This window comes from Mus caroli, unplaced genomic scaffold (assembly GCF_978045245.1).
Source record: "Mus caroli unplaced genomic scaffold, Mus_caroli_1 scaffold_10, whole genome shotgun sequence".
Taxonomy (NCBI): Eukaryota; Metazoa; Chordata; class Mammalia; order Rodentia; family Muridae; genus Mus; species Mus caroli.
The window spans coordinates 12,702,614-12,723,658 of record NW_028227265.1 but is presented as its reverse complement, the minus strand read 5'-3'; the positions used below and the strand labels follow the sequence as shown (position 1 = coordinate 12,723,658).

Below are 21,045 nucleotides of genomic sequence, written 5' to 3'. Positions count from 1 at the left end.
GAGTCCAGCCCTGCCACACAGTGACAAGCCTCAATGGCCTTCCATGATTCCTCCATGCCTTCCAAACCTACTAGTACCACCTAAGTAACTCTTGCAACATCAAATTTGGCGACCAGAACAAGGTACAACCTTGGCCACCTCTGAACACAGCTTGCATGTACTGACTCTCAGGAAAGACTTCCCAGAAGATTTCACCTCAGTGATGCTGCTGATCTTTTATTAATCATCACTTAATTCTTGTCTCAAGTTAACCAGCATCAACTGTCACAGTAAAGCAAAGGTTTCACTCCAGTAGTTCTGGTATCTTGTTAATCACGGCCGATTCTTCTGCCTCAGCTAACCAAAACCACAGATTCTTAACCCAAAATAACAAATGGTCCCGATAGAGTCACTGAGGGACTCTCAAACTTTCCTCTGAAACTTCTCAAGGCCTCCAACATCTCCGCATGCTTAGCTTCCAAGTTCCCACAAAGCAGCTCACGAATCACTGAACACTCAGTGGCTTTTCTCACCCAAAGTTCCAAAGTTGTTCTATAGTCCTCCAGAAACAACACAGTCAGGTTTGTCACAGCACTGCCCACTTACCAATTTTCATCCAAGTGATGGTTAGTATTGTTATGATGAGACACCATGACCAAAGCAACTTTGGAGGAAAAGGTTTATTTGGCTTATACTTCTGAATCTGTTCATCATCGGAGAAAGTCAGGACTGGAACCTGGAGGCAGGAAGCTGATGCAGAGGCCACAGAAGGATACTGCATATTGGCTTGCTCCCCATGGCTTGCTCAGCCTGCTTTATTGTAGAATACAGGACCAGCAGTCCAAGGGCTGGGCCATCCCCTATCAATCACTAATTAAGAAATTGCCCTACAGGCTTGCATATAGCCTAATCTTATGGAGGCAGTTTCTCAATTGAGGCTCCTACCCCTCTGATGACTCTAGTTTGTGTTAAGCAGACATAAAACTAGCCAGCACAACTTCAAACATGTAAAGGAATCAAACAGTCAGTAAAATCTCCCAACAAAGAGAAGCTCAAGACCAGATGGCTTCACTGGTGAATCCCAGCAAACATTGAAAGACTAACACTAATGCAACAGAATGAAGAAACTCCCTGAGGCGCCAGACTTTTCCATCTCTGCCATGTTTGATTCAGAAGGTGAGAAAAACGACTGGATGAGCCACCCAACACCAAGGCATTCATCTGCTCCAAAAGCTGGGTCTATTGTTTGAAGAAAGCCACGAGCACTCTAAAGACAATAGTTCTACAGCTCCCTTCCTCTATCTATTAGCCACAAAGTCTGAATCACAGTCTCCATGTGTATCTTCTTCTTCAAAAGTGACAAGGTTTGGGGTTTCTAGACACACAAATGAATAGAGTGGTGTTAATATCAAATCCTCTCCCTTTTCTCCTTATAACAGCATGGATTTTGGTGATGTTACTTGGTCTCACTTCTCACAACTAACACATGAATTGGGATTTCTAGGAAAATTCAGCTATCAGGGTTTCCCAAAATGTCAAGGCCTATGACATCAGTCAGGAGGACAGATTCCAACCTCAATCATCATCACTAAGAGACTTTCCCAAGACACAAGCTCATGCTACGCTGCCCTGGACTCCTTCATTAAATCTTGCATGGGAACGCAATGGTGTCAAGACTTCCAAGGACACTTTCCAGAAGAACATGGGAAGAATCTGCTTCTACCTCATGCACATCACATGCAGAAACCAACAAGGCAGACAGCTAGGGGTTGCATCTCCTTCGACAGCCAAAAGGGGCTCTCACCTTTTATCACCTGCTAAAGATGTCCACCAAAGACTGAACTTGACTTTGAAACTCCTGCCCAGCTCCAAAACTTAGTGATCCTCTGAAATCAGGACTCTATTGTCTTATGGAGAGTACAACACTCCAGTTGAGTTTGACTCACAGGAAAATGATGTGGACACTAACTGACCAACAAAGATGCAGAAGAGAAGCAATAAGGTTAAGGAATTCTAAAAGCTTGGGCATTCCCATCAGTCTCATGCCAAGAAGGCTACAGAGACATCTGAGACAAGTTCAGCTCTCACACACATAACAGATACGTGCATGCTAATTTTTCTATTGATTGGATTTTTTTGAGTCTTGTCTCATGCCAAATAATGAGAATAAGTAGACTATTAGCATTTAAGTAGAGACATTTATAGTATAAGCAAACAAGTTCTAGAATACCAAAAGAATGAATTCTGTAGGAACCCAAAGAGGAGGCATAAAGCTCTAAGTTTTATTACATGGTTACACTTTCAATATGTGTTTCAATTTCAGGAAGATCTTGGGTGTCAGGTCTCTACATAATGTCCAGGGCTGTAATGTCACCAAAGGGACAGACGGATCTTGCCTTATTTATCATCACTAAGAGAATTCACCAAGACTCAGGGTCATGCTTAGCTCCCCTGGCATCTTTAGCTAAATCTTGGGTCAAAAAGATTTTGTCAAGAGTGGCATCTATGCGAAACCAGGAGGAATTGAAACTAAGCTTCAGGGATGAGGCTGATCCATCACCTACAAGAAGGCTAGAGGAAGGCAATTATGGAACATGGAAGAGTCAAGAGTGTCAAGCAGCTCTCTGGGTAGGACACACTGCACACAGACAAACAGCAGGGGGAGAGAAGGACAAGCCACACACAGCTTACGTACCTGCTAAAGATATTCTGTCAGAAGACAACAAAACGGGAGGGTTTTTTGTTTTCCGGATCCCTATGAGGGCACCCCAGAGAAAATCTGGCGTGAACACCTGAGAGGTGCTAGGATGAGTCAAGCAATGGGAAGCATCCCCTGCACACCGGTGACGAGATGGAAAAGAAGACAAAAGATGGATTCCAGAAATATACAGGCTGCCGATTCAACAGAGCAGACACTGTGTCTGAGGAAAACAAAAGAGACCATATTTCTGGCTTGGTAATGAACAGATGGGGGCTAGAAGGAAGATTCTAAGTTTGACTTTTTGTATACTGAGTTTAAGGGATAGTTCGATGGAGAGTTGTAGAGCTCAGAAGAAGCCAGGCAAACAACAGAGACTTCAAAACCAGCAATCCAGTCTGTTTGCTGCAAGAGGTCAGGGGAAACCTGGGACCAACTATTATCTTGTAAACTGCCAAGTTTAAGGTACAGAGAACAGGAAAGAAGGACACAGAGGCAGCCAGGCAATGGGAGATGCTCCAAGAGTGAGCTGGGATACTCAAGAGAAGTGGTGCCCTGTTACGTGTCTCTCTGAGTATGTGGAGGGATTATCATGTGAGCAGTTCAGAGAATCCTGATTCCAAGGTTGACACATGGTCAACCTGTCAGTACCCAAACAGGTATGAGCACCAGGAAGGTAGCAAATGACAAATCCATGTCCTCAAGAGAGGCAGCAGTACAGCACATATGAATCCAAAGGGACCCAGAAAAGAAAGACTTGCCCATCCATGAATGTTAAGAGATGGTGTCAATACAAGGGTGGGACACTCAGCCAAGGCCTTCTTTGGAGATGAATAACCCAACTCACGGCTGCAAGGAGGCTCTCTGCTGCCAAAACCACATAGATGTCACTCAAGGGAGCTGCCCTGCCCCCATCCCACAGCGCAACCTTCAGTACTAAATGGCTAACACACAGGGGTTCAGGAGCCCCATCCCCTTATATCACCTGGGGATGTTTCTAAAGAGTCACCTTGACTTTTACTAGGATAAGAGGGGCTCAGCTGCCAGTTGGCTGCACATCACCATCTGTCTAGTTCTGTCTCCCCAAAATCCTTCCAGGCTTTTCTCCAAAGAACAGCCTTCTAGACACCATCTAGATACACGCATCTATGCCAGTTTCCCTCCAGGCAACCCAATATGGAATGAATGGTATGTATCAAATTGGACCAAGCCACTGAGCCTACAATATAGTGGAAGAGATGCCAAGGGCAGAGACAGCAAGCCATAGGGTGGCCTCTGTGGGTGCCTGCTTTGAAGCAGCTCTGTCACATGCAGTTAGCAGAGACCGGCTGCTCTCTGTCCAGTTGTTATCCACACTGGTTGTTTGAAAGTAGGTTTTGATTTGTCACGAGGGACTTTTGCTATCTATTAAGTCTATTCAGGATCCAATGGCAGGCAAAGGGGTAATTTCGATTACAAGGAACATCTGAAGGACTCTTCTCAGGAGAGAGATGAGTATGATATATGCAGGTTAAGGAAGGCAGATGGAAAGGGAGGCTGCAGGCATGGGCTTCCTGTGTAACCATCGAAGTCCCACAAGCGGGGACTACAAACACAAACAGTCCAGACATAGTGTCTCTCTCTGTCTCTCTCTGGGTCTCTGTCTCTGTCTCTGTCTCTGTCTCTCTCTCTCTGTCTCTCTCTCTCTCTCTCTCTCTCTCTCTATATATATATATATATATATATATATATATATGTGTGTGTGTGTGTGTGTGTGTGTGTGTGTGTTAGTTTTTTTTTTTTTACTTATTTTTTGTTTATTTTATATGAGTGCTCTATCTGGATGTATGCCTGCAGCCAGAAGAGTCAGATATTATAGGTAGTTGTGAGCCACCATGTGGTTGCTGGGTGTTGAACTCACAACATCTGGAAGAGCAACCAATGCTCTTAACCACTAAGCCATCTCTCTCTATCACTGAGCCTGCTGCTTATAGGAAATAGTAGGATTCAACCATAGAGCCCTTTTCTCAATCAAGATGGACACATTTTGGTGTCGATGTCTTTTCTTAGTTTGACTGACTATTTGGTTTTCTTCCCACTGACTAGGCTGAGGCAAGCAGAAAGTGCTGGTACAATAGCAAACGCTTTCAATAAAACCTCAAAATGTTAACCCACCCTCCTGCAACAGCCTGTGGTTCGTCAGCTGCTTCCTGTGTTTTATTTGCTGATGCATAAGAAAAATGACCTTGGATCTTCTATAAAAATTAGCTGTGAGCATTATCAAGTTATGTTTGGTTTGGGTCGCTCTGGCCATGTGATCTTGCAATCTCCAGGGATGGGTCATTTCCACTGAACCACAAGTCTTTGAGAATGGAAATCTGTTTGTGTGCTTGTCTGTTTCAAGTCTGGACTTATAACACTTAACTGTTATCCCTTCCTTCTCTCAAATAATCAAGGCAGAGAGACTTAGATGTAACAATAAACACCAACAACACAGCATGAAAGTTTAATATGCTCTTGTTGTTTTCATACTTATTATACACCAGCCACCACCTCAGCCTTGAGTGCCATGTGAGTGGTCATGTGTACTACAAAGAGTGTATTTCCCATAGTACTTTATATGAGAAGACATGGATAGGAACTCTTTTGCTAGCAGAGAGAGAGAGAGAGAGAGAGAGAGAGAGAGAGAGAGAGTAGATATGTAGATATAATGTTGCTTTTTTAAAAAATAATAATGCATATTTATTAGAAGTTTGAATATACGCCCAAGATAGCAAAAAATAAACACCATATTTTGAGTTTTGGTCACAAAAAAGCAAGGAAAAGAAAAGAGAAGAGAAGAAAAGAGAAGAGAAGAGAAGAGAAGAGAAGAGAAGAGAAGAGAAGAGAAGAGAAGAGAAGAGAAGAGAAGAGAAGAGAAAAAGAAAAAAGAAAGCAAGAGAAAGAAATTGACCCGACCCTGTTTTGTCACCATTGAAACTGGGGGCAGAGCAGACCACCACCATATGTGGATGTTGGGTTTGTTTGTTTGTTTGTTTGTTTGTTTTTCACTGCTAATATTTTGTTCTTAATGATCTGACTAATAGTTTAAGTGTGGCATGTATGATGACTCCTCTTTGCTTCTCATCTTTAAAATAGCACAAATAAACATAAGTAGTTCTCAAATACATATTAATGATTAATTTGGGTGTTGGGGTTTTAATTACCACATTCCAAAGAAGAATTTAAAAGACAATCATGGCTAGAGTCAATAACCTGCATAGTTACAGATGCATAGCTAACATATTATTTAACTGGCAGATTAATAAAAAGTAACTGGGTTTTTATGTGTATGGGTATTTTGCCTGCATTTATGTCTGTGTGCCCTACCTGGTGCCATGAAGACCATTAGAGGGCATCAGATCCCCTGGAATTGGAATTACAGATGTTTTGTGAGGCACCATGGGGGTGCTGGGAACCCTGGCTTCTCATCCAGTACTCTTAACCAATGAGCCATCGCTCCAGCCCTCAATGGCCATTTTAAAATTAAACCCAACTCTAGCATTTGTACTATCTCAATGGTTTGTTAGTAAAACCCCTAAGACAGTGTTTTTTGTTTGTTTGTTTGTTTGTTTTCTGTTTTTTTTTAATACTAGACTAAAGGACAAGGACACAAAAATCAAGGAGGAAAGTTCCCTGGTGATGAATCTGAGACTAGGGCAATGGCTCCTTGGTAGGGGGAAACCCTGATACAGCAGTGAGTGATCTGGAGCCTCAGCTCCATAGATGTGCCCCTGAAGGGTCCATGCTTATAGTTCCTTGAGTTACTCATTAAGCAACTGAGAATGGTTGGCAGAGGTGAAGTAGCTGAAGTCAAGAGGAACCCGTTTGGAAGAGACACTGGGCATTATATGAAGAGCCTTCTCAGGAGCCTGTTGCTTTGCACAGGCATGGTAAGTGATGGGCCTTTCACTGCTGTGATGACCACTGGAGATACAGGCATCTACCCGTGAGTTAAGGATAACAGGACCATGTCAGAGGCTGACAGTAAGCTCAAGAAACAGGAACTGGTGGATAAGGGTGAGAAGGACTACTGGACAATCCTCCACCTTCAAATGCCTCTCGGGACAAGTGACTGACTCAGGAAACTCTGATTCTCAGACCAAAGACCTATCTTGCTGAACTGTGGTGCCTCCCATGGCTGTCATGGGACACACCACAAGTAACTACCGTAAGATAGTATACATAAATTTGTGGGTTCTGGGTGTTACCAAGTCCACCCATCACTGAGCTCCTGGGCTTGTGGCTTGTCCTTCTACACACTCACACACACACACACACACACACACACACACACATACACACACTCACAAACACACACACTGGATTTGAGGAAGCAATCAACTCAAACAAAAACGGCATTATCAAAAGATAAGTGACCTAGTCTCCATTTATAATAGTGGTCACCAAGGATCAGAAGTGAAAAGGCTCATCTAGCTGCCCACCACTATTGGGTGGCAGGGAGGAGAGAAGTAGAGCCACTTGGGCACATAAGGAGGCACTTACTGGAAGGAACTGGCTTGCCCAGTGAGGAGCTGGTGAGACAAAAAAAAAAAAAAAAAAAAAAAACAAGCCATGGAGCAGGAGATCAAAGGAAGAGCAGCTGAAACACTAGGACATGGGTTAGATAATGTCCATAGGTGGTATTTTGGCTTCTGGAAGCTTCACTTTGAGCATTAAGGTGTGTAAGCCAATTAACTCAAGCCCATTAGCATTGACGGCAATAACCTCCCTTACTTAAAGTCAACTGATTAGGGACTTTCAACCATATCCACAAAAGACCTCCGCTGCAAAACCTAGATCGGTATTTGCCCCCCCCCCAAAAAAAAAAACCTGGGAACTTAAGCCGGGCAAGCTATCACCTAACACTGATCATCATGTTGATCAGTCAGCAGTACTGTCTGTTCTGTCCCCTCTCTCAAACACTGTTGCAGCAAAGCCCTCACTGAAGAGTTCATCTTCAAGTCCTCCACTTAAATCTTTTCCTTGAGCCAATTTTACTTAACTAGAAAGCCTCTGTATGACTATATGATGCACGTTCAACTTTTTTCTCCTATTACTGAAGATACTTTTTTCTCCTGAGACTGAAGAGGTTTCTCAGTGGTTAGGAGCATTTGGTTTTCTTTCAGGGGACCTTGGTTTGATTCCTAACACCTATATCAAGAGGCTCACAACTGCTTGTCACTCCAACACTAGGAACTCTAACACACTCTTCTGAACTCTGTGAGCACCTGCACTCATGTGCACATGCCCATGCACACATACACGCACATAAGTACGTAAATACTTTTTTAATTACTGAAGACATTGGGTAGAGCATCAAGAGGTTCTTAAGACTTATGGAAAAATCACATCTAAGAATATGAGGAATCAATCAACATTGGCACCATAACCATTTACGATTCAAATCATCCAAAGCAGATGAATATAGAACTAGGGGGACAGACATGGCCAGTCCCTCCTCCTATTTCATGCACGTACCACTCCCCATCACACCACGTTCTTTAAGAGATGCCTGTGAAAGGTGTCCCTGCATCTATACTCCCCATATCAGCATCAAGCTGCAACCTTCTCACTCCCAGCACACTCAATGGGATAGTCGTATCCCACAGCTGCCAATGGTTATTCAATCCAAGGACATTCCCAGCCACTCTTTTAAAATGCAGTCTTCCATTGACTTCCACAACAGCAAAACCTTTGTTTTCTCTTTACTTCCCCTCCTACACACAAGGCAAAGCCCTCTCTTTCCTGTCTCTAAAATGTCCATTCTCCCATCATGAAGCTGCTACTCAGCCTTGCATTCTTTTTTTTTTTTTTTTTTTTTTTTTTTTTTTTTGGTTTGCACTATAATCTGGGCACTAATGTAGCTCAATCTGTGTGTTTCTTCCAGGACTCAGTTTGTCTCCATGCTAGATACTACTCCTAAGCTCTGACTTTGAGTACCTGCTGCAATGGGCATCTACACTTGGGATGTTCCATGGGCCCAGACTCACTGCCCTTTCCACTGCCTCCACACTTCCTTCAAATAAATCTTCTCCCCCAGGTTATCCCTCAACTCCTCCACTCCTTTACCCCTATGCACTGTAAACAAGTTTTGTTTTAGCAAGAGAAGGGACATTACAGCTGAAAACTGTACTTCCCACCAAGACTCCCTTGCAGCTAGGTATTCCGGTCAATGAGATGACAGCATAATCATGATTGATTATCATTCCATTCATCCCTCTGTCTTTCCTTTTTTTCCTCTCCTGAAAAAGATGGCTAGAGTTCTATGATCAGGTTGGATCATGAAGTGACCTTGAAGACTAGAAGCCACAACTAAAGATGATGGGATAGAGATAAAAGGAGCCAGACACCTTGAGAACTTCACAGAGGAGCAATACCAACCCTGAGCTCCAAACTTCACTTCATATAAAAGAATGAATCATGTTTAAGCCATAGTTGTTATCACATATTTCTGTTACACCTGTAGCATACAGTCCTGACTGACAAGCAAACTGTGCTGATTCTTCTTAAATCTTCCAATCTTGCCCATTTCTCTTCACTCCCACTCATCCTCCAACATTTCTCCTTCCAGTCACCAAAACAAGCAAGCAGCCATGTTAGACCTGCTCCAGCTCCTCCACTAATCAGTCAACTGTCCATTTGGAAGGGAAATCTTGGGTTATGAATCAAGAGTAGTAAAAATATCCATATTTTTCAAACTATCTTTTCTCAGAACCTACTCTGGGAAAAACAGAGTATAAATAATGATGTTTGTGGGTGGTCATAACAGCAGAACACAATGGCTTACAAATGGAATCCATCTAGATGCTCAGCAACAAGGAACTGATTATCAAAAAAAGTGATAGCTTCAGGAGAAAACTGATCTTTCATTGAATGTCATTATCAGTCACTAGGCTAAATTCTGCAGATCTGGTCACACTCATTTCCTAGTTGAGTCTCTGAGGTCATCATCTCCTCTGTGAGACCTTCTCTCATTTCCCCCCAAGCCTGGATCTCATATATCCCTCAACATCCTCCTGGAAGCCTCATCTTCCCCATAGAATGCTTTCTCTACTGACTGTGAACTTCTGTTCTCTTACAGTATCTCCCATTAGACCATAGACTTTTAGGAGACATTGCCATCATTTCCTTAGAACTAGGCATATATTTGATGATCTATAAATATTAAATAAATAAATAAATAAATAAATAAATGGTGGTGCTACAAATTCAGCCAAACTAGACTACTTTTATCCTCCAGTAGAGATGTCAAAATTAGTTGCTTGTATCTAATAGTAAGACTTGCTATCAACACCCAGGCAGAACTGTTCTTTAAAAAAAGGCCAAGCTACAAGGACACTTTTTATCACCCTTCAAGGATAGCTTAAGGCCTTGAAAAAAACGACCTTATTCAGTAAGGCATAACATACAAACCTCCTTTAAAATAAGCTGATAGATCCCCACTGGAGAATCAAATAACTAGTCTATATTCATTAGATCCCCTGTAATCAAACTCAACTGGTACCATCCTTGGATGGCATATTTGCAGAGATTTAAGAGGTCATATATTTGACAGAGAAGGTCCTTAGATGTGATTAACTGGGCGAATGACACCAGCATCACTAGGAAGTTGTGTAGGTTGAGATGCTATTTCTTCAACTTGTTAATATTTTTGAAGCAGTCATAGGCAAGCACTCTCATAAGGCAAGAGACTCAATAGTGGATGGAAACACTAGCATAAAGTTAGCTAGAAATTGGAAATATGCTCAGTCAGCATCTTGAAAATGAGTGGTAGCACATATAGCAGCACCACCACCATGTTGGCCCCATGGTGAAGCCAGAAGAACACATAGAAAGGGGCTGAAGACATTGCTTTCCACTTAGATGAATGAAGAAAGCTATGGACCAGACATAATTTTGCCAGACACTGTGTTTATTAGAAGTAAATGCCTTGGACAATCTACAGAGAACAAGGAATTGCCAGTTCTACCAATACACTATGAAGGACCAGCAGACTCACACTGGGGAATCAGTCAGTTTACTTCTATTATTAGGGCTTAGTTGCTGTTGTGGGCTCAGGTTGCATACATTTTCCATAATCTGCTTCCACACTTCTGTCCCCAAGTTCTGCTACTTCTAATGTGTGACTTTGGAGAACACAGGGTCCACAGATCCTGTCAAAGGGGAGGGGCCTGTGTTCATTACTGTAGAGTCCATTGGCAACTAAAGTCAATGTCTTTCAACAAAGAAAAAGTATTCTGTTGTTTTTATTTGGAATGAAAAATTTTATTATATACACTGTGCAAATACACATAAATTATACATACACAGCTCTGAACATAAGGAGGAAGAGATGTATACACACACACACAAAAATTATAGCCATATTTTGGAGATAGAGATTTAGGGAGCATCAACAAACAGCCTGGCACAGAGATGCTGCGAAGTCCAACTCAGTAACCCTCGTCTCAGTCACTCCACTCAGAAAGCATCCTCTTTGAATATTTTTGCCAGCAAGGTAAGGACTTTGTCCTTCATGTCAACTAACAAGAGCAAGATGTATTAGACACCACTCAACAGCAAGGAAAGCCACACACTCAGCTTCTCATGAAGGTACCCAGACATACTTTTAGAGAAAAAACCTGAGCCACCAAAGAGCATGATAGGTGAACAAACACTTATCTTGGTGTATGCTGGGTAGATCTTGTCAACCTCAACATAAAGTAGAAATACCTGAGAAAGGAGAGCCTCAGCTGAGGGATTGCCTACCTCAGACTGGCTTGTGGGCATGCCTATGAGGCATTTTCTTAATTAAAGATTAGCATGAGAGCACTAAACCCAGTGTGGGTTGTCCCATCCCCGGGGGGAAGATATCTGGTTATATATGAAAGCAGGTCTCACTCCTAGCCCACATAAAATATGGCTTATTGATTAAAAGTTGTAATAAGCCATTTTATGTATACTCAATTATAATATTTAATTAAAGAAATACTACAATGGAGGCTAAGATGTCTTTTATTGTTTCTTTTAAGGTCAGTAACTGCACAACAGAAGAAAGAAAGTTTGATGCTGTTCGAGCTGTAGGAAGCAGTCTGCCATGTCTCTGCTTCAGTTCCTGCCTCGAGGTTCCTGCTTGGAGATCCTGCACTGGCTTCTCTCAGTGATGGACTGTGTAAGGTGGAAGCGTGTTTTTGTTCACAGAAGTAGATTTGGCCGGGGAATTGAGCTCAGCAACAGCTACAGAACTAGGGCATGATATTACCACCACCAAAAGACCGTAAGCTGGAGGAGAAAGGCATGTAACTCTCAGCATCAGAATACCAAAGGTGGCTCACTGTGCTCTCTGTCTCCTGGACCCGGCCTTCCAGTCGCTGTTAGTGAACATGTGACGAGCAGGGAAGAGACAACTGGTTTCTCATGCTGTGCCACGGACCATGTGTTCCCGACACCCAACCATCTTGGCAAACGGCCGACTAAACTCCAGGGATGGCAAACTCTAATACCTTCTGGATTCAGATTTATTGTGTCAACGTGTTAGGGAAATGGATGCTCCTGTATAAGGATCACTGTGGGAAGAGACAAGCTAAAGATCTTCTGCTCCATCCTGCTTTCATACCTAACAATGAGGCAAGGCACACACACACATGTGCACACTCAGGGGCCCTAGAACTGTCTACCAGACCACTACTGATGGCCCACATGTTGACTCGCACATCTGGGGGTGGGAGGAATTACATTTTATAACCAGCCATATACGGCTTTAAGAAAATAGTTCTCAACCTGTAGCTTTCAACCCTTTTGGGGGGGGGGGGGTCGAATGACCCTTTCACGAGGACTGCCTATCAGATATCCTTCATATCAGGTAAAGCTCTGATTCGTAATAGTGGCAAAAGTACAGTTATGAAGTAGCAACCAAAACAATTTTATGGTTGGTGTCGCCACAACATGAGCTTCATGAAAGAGCTGTAGCATTGAGAAGGTTGAGAACCACTGATGTAAGGCATCAATCAATATTTGAAATCCCCCTCATATGCATAACTAGAACGCATCAGAGAGGGTGAGGGCTCTGCTATCAGGGAAATAAAACCAGGTGATCCATCAAATCCAAATCCCAGAACCGCCTTTAGACCCAGGTTTCCCCGCCAAGACTGAAGGTCATGTAAGCACAGCTCATTTTGGTGTCTTTAAAATCAGCACCTGACTTCTTAACAAAGCTCTCTGGGGAAGGGTTGCTTTTTCTAACAGGTGTCTAACATCACCAAAGAGTCAGTGAATCTCTGACATCCAAACATCATCCCCATCATAAGCTGTCGAAAGTAATGTCATCAGGCACCCAGGTGGAATACAGGTCACAAAGATTATCACTCCTAGCCTACTTAAACATAGTTTACTGGTTAAAGGTTATGATAAGCCATTCTGTGGACATCCAAGTATGTTTAATTAAGGAAATACCATCATATAAAAAGAGATGTCTTTTTTTTTTTATTTCTTTTAAGGTTAGTAATAGCACTGAATATGCCCAGATCTATTAATTTTTAATCAATGGGCTATTTTTAATGCACCTGGCAATTTGACAGTTAGAAAAAAAATATATGGACTGAGGCACACCTGGCGCTTCTTGTTTTTAAGTTAAATTCGAACAACCAATTGAGTCCCTGGGTGTATGTTATGTAATGGAGGCATGGGCTATAAAAATGTTGATGTTGGTTATATTCTCATAATGCAGTTTAGCCCTTCTAGTAATGGCTGTGCAAATTATCAGCCACAGGAAAACCATTTTAGATCTCACACAATTACCTACCACCACAGAAGTAATTGTTATTATTGTCCTGCTTATTGAACTTCAATAAGCACTTTTGAGTTGCTGAGATAGTTCAAGGCCATTGCGGAAACTCCCATCTTCATCTGGGGACTGTAATTACCAAGGTTAAGAATGGCAGTTTCAGGTGAACATTAAACAAGAAATTATCCCCAAGAGGTTTGTAAGTTTCAGACTTTAAATGGGGAAGCACTGACGTCTTCTTGTGATGTCCACTTCATGTCTTCAACAAGGCCACTTGTCACCCAAGCAATGTCAGCGGCTCTGAGACAACTCACCATCAGTGAGAAAAACCCCATGACCTCAACAAGATTGGCTTTGTTCCTAAATGGCATCCACTTTCATTTCACTATGTTTTAACTTTTTGGTTTCAGAGACTGCTCCGCCATCTTGGGGAAAGATGGATGAGTTCGGGTGGCCCAGAGTACTACACTCTGTCAGTTCCTCATCCGTTTTCTCTCCCTCCCTGGCTTCTCCATCAGCACAAAGAGAAGGAGGGCCATAGGATAAAGAAGAGGACAACTTATATCATTTTTTAAAAACGTGGGCCCCACCTGAGCCTGATGGCTCGTCATCCATCACTGGGCCCCCCCAAGCTCAGAATCACCCAGAAGGCTCTGGATACATAGGAAGTTGAGATGCCTACCAGCCTGTCCTCCACTCTCCACTCACACCAGTCAGTAAACCTTCTTCCTGAGAAGCCTGGGCTTCCAGGAGGACCCCGGGAACAAAGCTTACAGTTGATGAACTACGATTGCAGTCTCTTAACCCAAAATGCTAACTTGACCTGTTCCCCAACTGCATGGAAGTTTAGACAACCTTAGGAATGACAGCCAACTGTAGTGGCTGGTTCATACTGGAGGAAAGGGGTGGGAAACTCAAGCTGACCTGTGTGACACTGGTTTCTTGCAGTATCTGCAGGCCTCCTGGGAGAAAGTGGCCAGGCCCTTTGGCTTCTTTATTCAGACCCTTCTCGTGAGAACAAACACCTCTTGAAGGGCATACTCCCCCTGGGATCAGTGGTGGCTTCTTATTTGTCCAGGAGTCCAGATCCCACTCAAGAACTGTTGTGGTCCCAAGGCCAGCTAAGCCCTCTCTCCCCAGGGACCGTGGGTATTTCTTGTCCAAAAGATGACAGATGGATGCCTTCTTTCAACATTTTGAACCGATTTCAAAATATCCAGTGCCCACTACTACCTGTGTGACCTTAGAGACAAGTATGACCCCTTAGTGTGCCAGAGGAGTTCTGGGAACTGGATTCACACCCATGTCCTCTGACAAGTCTGACCACCCACATACAAGTTTCAGGCCAGCTTCCCTTCCACCTAGAGGGTCCCTCTGCAGCCCCTCTTTCACCCTAGGAAGCATGACACCAGCAGAGGCGACCGACCCCCAAGCCCTTGCCAGGAGAGCTTCAGAGTCCAGAGAAGGGGGACACTAGGCAGCAGGTGGGGGGAGGGGGCAGGCACTCAGTGGCCCCTGTGGAACTGCAAGAGTGGTGTCCCCAGGGCACCCCCTCCCCCGTGCCCCAACACTCTTGTCCTTTTCATTCCCCTTCCTAGGAACCTGGCTCCGCTTTGATCACCCACCCAACCCACACCCGCGCACCCCCGGGGGCTCAAGACCCCTAAATTGGGCCGTCCGCAGCGAGGGCCCCCCCCCCGCATTCCCTCGCACGCCCGGCGACTTTTTTTTTTCTTTTTCCTTAATTTTTTTTTTTTTAACCTGTACTTTTTTTTTTTTTTTTTCCACACTCGGGGCGGCTCGTCGGGGCTGAGCAAGCACCTCCCCGGGACCGCTACCTTCCCTCCCTCCGCCCCGGCTCCGCCCGGCTTCCTCCTTCCCCTCTCCAAGGCCGCAAAGTAGATGGAGTAAGAGAGTGTGTGCGCGAGAGAAAGAGAAAGAGGGAGCGGGCGCCGCGGGAGGCGGCGGCGGGAGGCGCGCCCGGCCCCCGCCACCCTCCGGTCCCCGCCGCCACCCTCGGGTCCGCCGCCACCCTCGAGTCCCCCAGCCGCCCTCCAATCCCCGGCGCCACCGCCCGTGGGCTCAGGACTACGCTCGCACCAGCTCGGCCAGGCCCGGTTCCCCGGCGCCGCCCGCGCCCCGGCTTCTCCGTACCTCGTAAAGGTCCCCAGAAGCCATGCCAGGCTGCGGAACTTGGCTCGCCGGGTGTGCGCGTCTTGCTCGCTCGCGCGCTCTCGTGCGTGTGCGCGCGGGGGGCCCGGGTTGCGCGCGCGCGTGAGCGCGTGTGTGCGTGCGTGTGTATAAGTGTGTGTGGTGTGTGTGTGTGTGTGTTTGCGTGCGCGCGCGCGCGTGTCTGTGTGTGAGTGTGTGTGAGAGTGTGTGCGCGCGAGTGTGTGCGGCGTGTTGAGTAAACTGTGTTTTTGCAGAATGACAGGCTTGGGGGCCGCCTGTGCGCAGAATCGGAGCGGGCGGCGGCGGGGCTGGCGTAACCGGCGGCGGCCGCGGCAATCGCGGCGACACGCGAGCGCGGGCAGGGGCGACCGACGGCTGCGCAGCGCGCCCTGAGCCTCGGACGCGGCCCCCTGAGCGCCCGGGCCCCCGTGTCCCGAGGCCGGTGACTGTAGCGCTCGGCTCGCCCCGGCGCCGCCTGCAGGAAGCCGCCCCGCGCCCGCCGCCCGCCCGGACGCTGCTGCCACTGGGCGAGTCCCCGCCTCCCGGGAGCCCGGCCCGGCCCCCGGGGCGGAGGGGGCGGCGGCCACCGAGGGCCGAGCCCGGGTACCGTTCCCGAGCCCGGCCGCGCGCGCAGCCGCGAGGCCCCCAGAGTACCCGGCCAGGTGCCCACCCGGAATGACCTGCCCGGGCTGCGAAGGGGCGGCCAAGAGGCAGGTATCAACCTGCAGGTCTCAGGCAAGGGAGCCCCTTTTCAGTCCTGCTTCTAGCTCCAGAGAACCCCACTCTTCTCCTTCCCGGGGAGGGGACTGGGCATGTTCTTAGGAGAACTGGCCCCTCGGAGCTGAGGGGCCCCCTTGCTTCCAGGATGAGTTTTCAAGGAGAAGAGAGAGGAAGTGGCCGGTCCACAGGCTCCAAGGAGAGCCAGGACAGTGGCAGTCACCACTAAATTCTGCGAAGTGTTTAGAGCCAGACATGGCCTGCCCCTGGAAGCTCTCTTGCCTCACTATCCAATCAGTTAGTCAACAAACATTTCCCAAAGTCCACCCAACTACAAGTGTCTGCAGCCACCAGTGAGACCCTGCCCACACTGGACTTTGGATCCCAGAGGGAAGAGGAGATGCGCATTAGGGAAGAGAGGAAGGGTTCCTTCAATGTCTCAGCACGAGTTCCCTCTACTGCTGGGCTACAGAGGTAGAGTTACCTCTTTGTAAAAAGTTATCTCTTTCTCAAAAGCATCCTGTATGTATGGTCACCTTTGTACCTAAAGGTTTCTCTTTTTAAAATAGTACAACCCTCTCAGAATCCCGGGGTGAGTGTTCTGACATTGGAGAAGGACACAAGGGACTCAGGCTCCAAATGTCTGTCCACCTTGTCTCTCTTTTTTTTTTTTTTTTCAAGCCAAATATGTAATGAAAATAAACCATATCCTCCTTTGGTCGTTTGCTGCTTGCAGCACGGTGGGCAGATCACCTGCTGTCCTTTCTAAATGGGCCATATACAAGCAGCACCGTGGAGGATCCAGGTACCCGTGGTGAGGTGGCCTGTCCATCCCCAGGGAACTCGGTAAAGCTAAGTTATATCTTAATCTGACCCCTGGCCTCTCCTGCTGCAGAGGGGCATGACAAGGACTTATCTGACTGCCACAAACTTTTACCACAGTTGCTGGTGGAGACTGATCCAGAACCGAGAGAGTGATTCTGGTGGGACTATGTCAAAACGACAAATCGTGTCTCCAGTTTCAAGCGAGAATTCAGCATTAAGAGAGTGGGGAGAAAATGGTGGCGGTATGAAAAGAAACAGAAACGTCAGGTTTAGAAACGGTGGGAATTGGCACGGCCCTTGGGCTTGTTCTCTCTTTGTAACTGGTATTTTCCTCCATGACCACTCTTCTAAATAATACGACCAATAATGAGTACCTCTCAGTCCATAGGTGGCAGAACAAACCTGCACAAGCCTCGGTTCGTGGGTGAAAGCAGTTATGTTCCCATCATCTGAGAATGGGACTCAGAAGGGGAGGGAAAGAAAGAAACTGGGTTTGACAAAGTATGCAAAGTCAAATTTAAAAACATGATCAGTACTTGGGGCTAGGAGGAGGGGCATATCCTAAACTTGGTTGTTCTGATCAAATTTTCCCTGGGAATGGGAACAAGATATGAAAATCCCTACTTTAGACTGGTTTGCGAGATTTAGGGACGTGGGTATTCACTGAGGAACAGCACGCTCGGGATATTTTCTTGAGATCGAACAAGAAGCTTGGTAAGTCACAGGGGAAGGAATTTGGGGGTGAAAGGAAGGTAGGGAGCAGGCAGTTCTGTGGAAGGAGAAATAGGAGATCCCAAAGTGATCTTGGATGGTGAGTGCCGGTTAGCTCGTGGAGGGTCTTGAACACCAAGTCAAGAAGTTTGCCACCTAAGGGGGCCGGGAGCCAAAAGGAACTTACCGTCAATCAGAGCATCTGGAAACAAGAGGGAAGCCTACAAGAACCATGAGAGCTCCAACAAGTTGTTTGAACTGAGAGAAAAGGAGACCAGTTGCAGTGGCCCTCGGAAGGAGAGGCCAAATGAAGATGTAAAACTGGACCAGCCAGATGCCCCCAGGGAAGAAGTATCTAACTTTCTTTAAGGCTGCTTGCTCCACCTACTTCCACCAAGCATTTGATCCAGACCAACAGGACCTGGTGACTAACAGGATGTGTGAGAAGCAAGGACTGGGGGAGGGGTGAGCAGCTAAGGAAAGAAAGGATACACAGATGACTAAGGTTTGGAGCTGTGGCCCAACCACCCACCCATCGGTACGCTATTTTAATTTTGAGTTTATTTCCCCAGACCACGCTGGCTTCCAGGAAAGACAGATGCTTCCTGAGGCTAAAGCGGGGAGGGGTCTTCGGACAGTGCTGTTCCAGATTCTTCAGACGACACGGGGAAAGTGCAAGAGTGCCACCACCTCCCACGGGCTAGGGTAGACCCTTCCTACTAACCGCAAGATGCTCGAGGACACATGAAAGAAAACTCCGTGACACCCACTTACAGGAAGAGCCCTCTTGACTTGATGGTGCAGACTCAGAAAGGATGAAGTCACTTTCGAGACTGTCTGGCATCAAGGTCGCATGGGATAGGAGTGGCCTATCTCTACTCTCCAATACTTTCTGTGGGCTGTGTTTCCTTGATGAAAATAAGCACTCTGCTGGCCCCCTGGCAGCTCCCCTCTCCTCCCAGGGTATTTATAAATCCCAGGGAATGTCTCTGATTGGCCCATAACCCGGTTCATAGTGTGTTTGGCCCAGCCAATCACTGATGGTACACTACGATTGGCCAGACATAAGTCACAAGACCGCCTGAGAGATAGACGGGTGTAATGATCAGCGGTTTAATCATAAATTACACGGTTGGAAGTGGGGATGAGTGCAAAGGAATGGCAGAGATACAGGAAGAAGATGGATGGAGAGGCTGGTGCCCTCTATGCTGGGACAGAAGACAAAGTTGGAAGTGAAGGAGCCAGCTGCCCAGCATGACCTTCAATAAAACAAAACCAGCCAGTTGACCAGCCAAGGAGAGATTAGACCCACTGCCCTGACTGAAGACATATTGTCTTTCCAGGGCAAAGTGTCATGTTGCCCTCTGGTGCTGTACAGTGGTTGGGCATGGGGAGTTACAGAAAGCACACTGGCTTTCTGACTCTTAAGTCACCACTATTTACTGGGTTTCTGACGTAAGGCTCATCATCTCTGTATCCTTCCATAGCTAGAAGTACCCTGTATGTAAATGACCTTCCCGGTATACTGAATTTTCCCCCCAACTCTAACGGCTTATCACAAGATGCCAAAAGGCTGCTAGTTCCTTGTTGAAAATAAGCTTTCTTTTTGTCACCTGGCAGTTTTCCCTCCCCTCACAGGGCATTTGTTTGGTGCATTCTGGCTTGGGGTCTCTGGGGAGATTCAAGTCAAAAAGTTTGGTAGATCTGCCATTCCGGAGGCTTAAATGGGTCTGGAAGACCTGACTCTAAGATGACCTTCCATGTGGATGCTGGCAGGAAGCTGTTCAACTGCCCTGGCATCATCCTTATCTTTATCCCTGTAATAAATCAGTGTTAATTGTCAACATGACAGAATTCAGAATCACCTGGAAGATGGGCCTCTGATTATGCCTACGGGTAATAATCTTGACTGTATTCACTGATACGGAGAGACCCGTTTTAATTGTGGACAGCTCCATTCCCTGGGCAAGGGATGCTGGGGTGTATAAAATGTCCGAAGCAAGCTAAGTAATAACATGCACGCGTTGATTTGTCTCTTCTGATTAGGGATGCAATGTAAGCATCTGATTCGAGCTGTTGTTGTCTTGACTTTGCCCCCATGATGGACTGTTTCTTGAGCTTGGAGCTAATATAAACTTTTCCTCCCCTTAACTTGATGTTGTTTTTGTCGCGGCAACCAAAAACAAACAAATCCAGCACAACATTCAGAGCATGGGACAGTCGCTCATGCGACGTCCCTGCCACTGCTCGGCGGATTACCTGACGTCTCTATGGCATGACTGGTGTGGCCGGCCTAAGCAACTGGACACATCTCTGGCGATAGGTCCAGTTACCTCAAAGACGAGGAAACTAAGAGCTGGGCTGGCCAATGATGGAGTGCAGAGAGGAAGACCCCAAGCTTTGGAGATCTTGCCGTGGTCACCAACGCTGCCTTGTCCATCGGAGCTTGTTCTTTGGAACTTGGTCGCCAAGTCAAGTCAAATTCAAGAGAAAGAAAGGAGACTCTACCTTTTACAGGGGGGCTATAAAAACAACAACAACCTCCAGATTTAAAAATATTATCACGTTTGTAAGATTGACAGATAGTCCATTGATATGTTCTGAGAATCAAATGCGCTGCTATTCACAAAGTGCCCGCCACTAATAAGAGTTGGAACGGTGCCCATTATATTACTGTGACAACTACTGTTAACTAATTTCAAGCTTGAAATACGTCTCGTAAATGTCCATAAAGGTTCAGAATTCCCAAAAGAAAAGGGGGGCTGGGCAGTAAATCAGATTTCTGAAGAATCACCTACTGCTAATTAAACTTGATTTCCTTGAAAAGACTCCACAAGGACAAGGATGGATGAAGTGAATTCAGTCTTAGTCCATAGCTACACTGTGCTCGGCATGATTAATGCTAAACAACAACAACAACAATAAAAACGCCCTGCCCTTGTGGTGGTTGGCATACAATGGAAACAACTGACAATAATAAACCACTTAAAAAACAATAAGCCAAAAAAAAATAGGGCTAATGTGCTCTTATTTCAAGAAGGGGTGAGAACTTGAAGACCAGGAAAACTAGGTAAAGAGAAAGACAGAAGTCAAGATGGCTGTGCAGGGACAAAGCGCCACAGGTGTTTATACCATGCCTTGAAAAGACCTCTCTAAAATC

The 21,045-nt window shown here is 45.9% G+C and overlaps 1 protein-coding gene across 1 annotated transcript in view; it reads right to left on the bottom strand.

Annotated features, from left to right (window-relative positions):
• Cdyl2 (chromodomain Y like 2) overlaps positions 1 to 16,125 on the bottom strand; it is a 170,343-nt gene extending 154,218 nt beyond the window's left edge. The window contains exon 1 of the mRNA XM_021170904.3: positions 15,615 to 16,125. Coding sequence (XP_021026563.1) covers positions 15,615 to 15,638 — 24 coding nt within the window. The 5' untranslated portion in view covers positions 15,639 to 16,125. The remainder of the gene's footprint in view (positions 1 to 15,614) is intronic.
• Between the last annotated feature and the right edge of the window lie 4,920 nt (positions 16,126 to 21,045).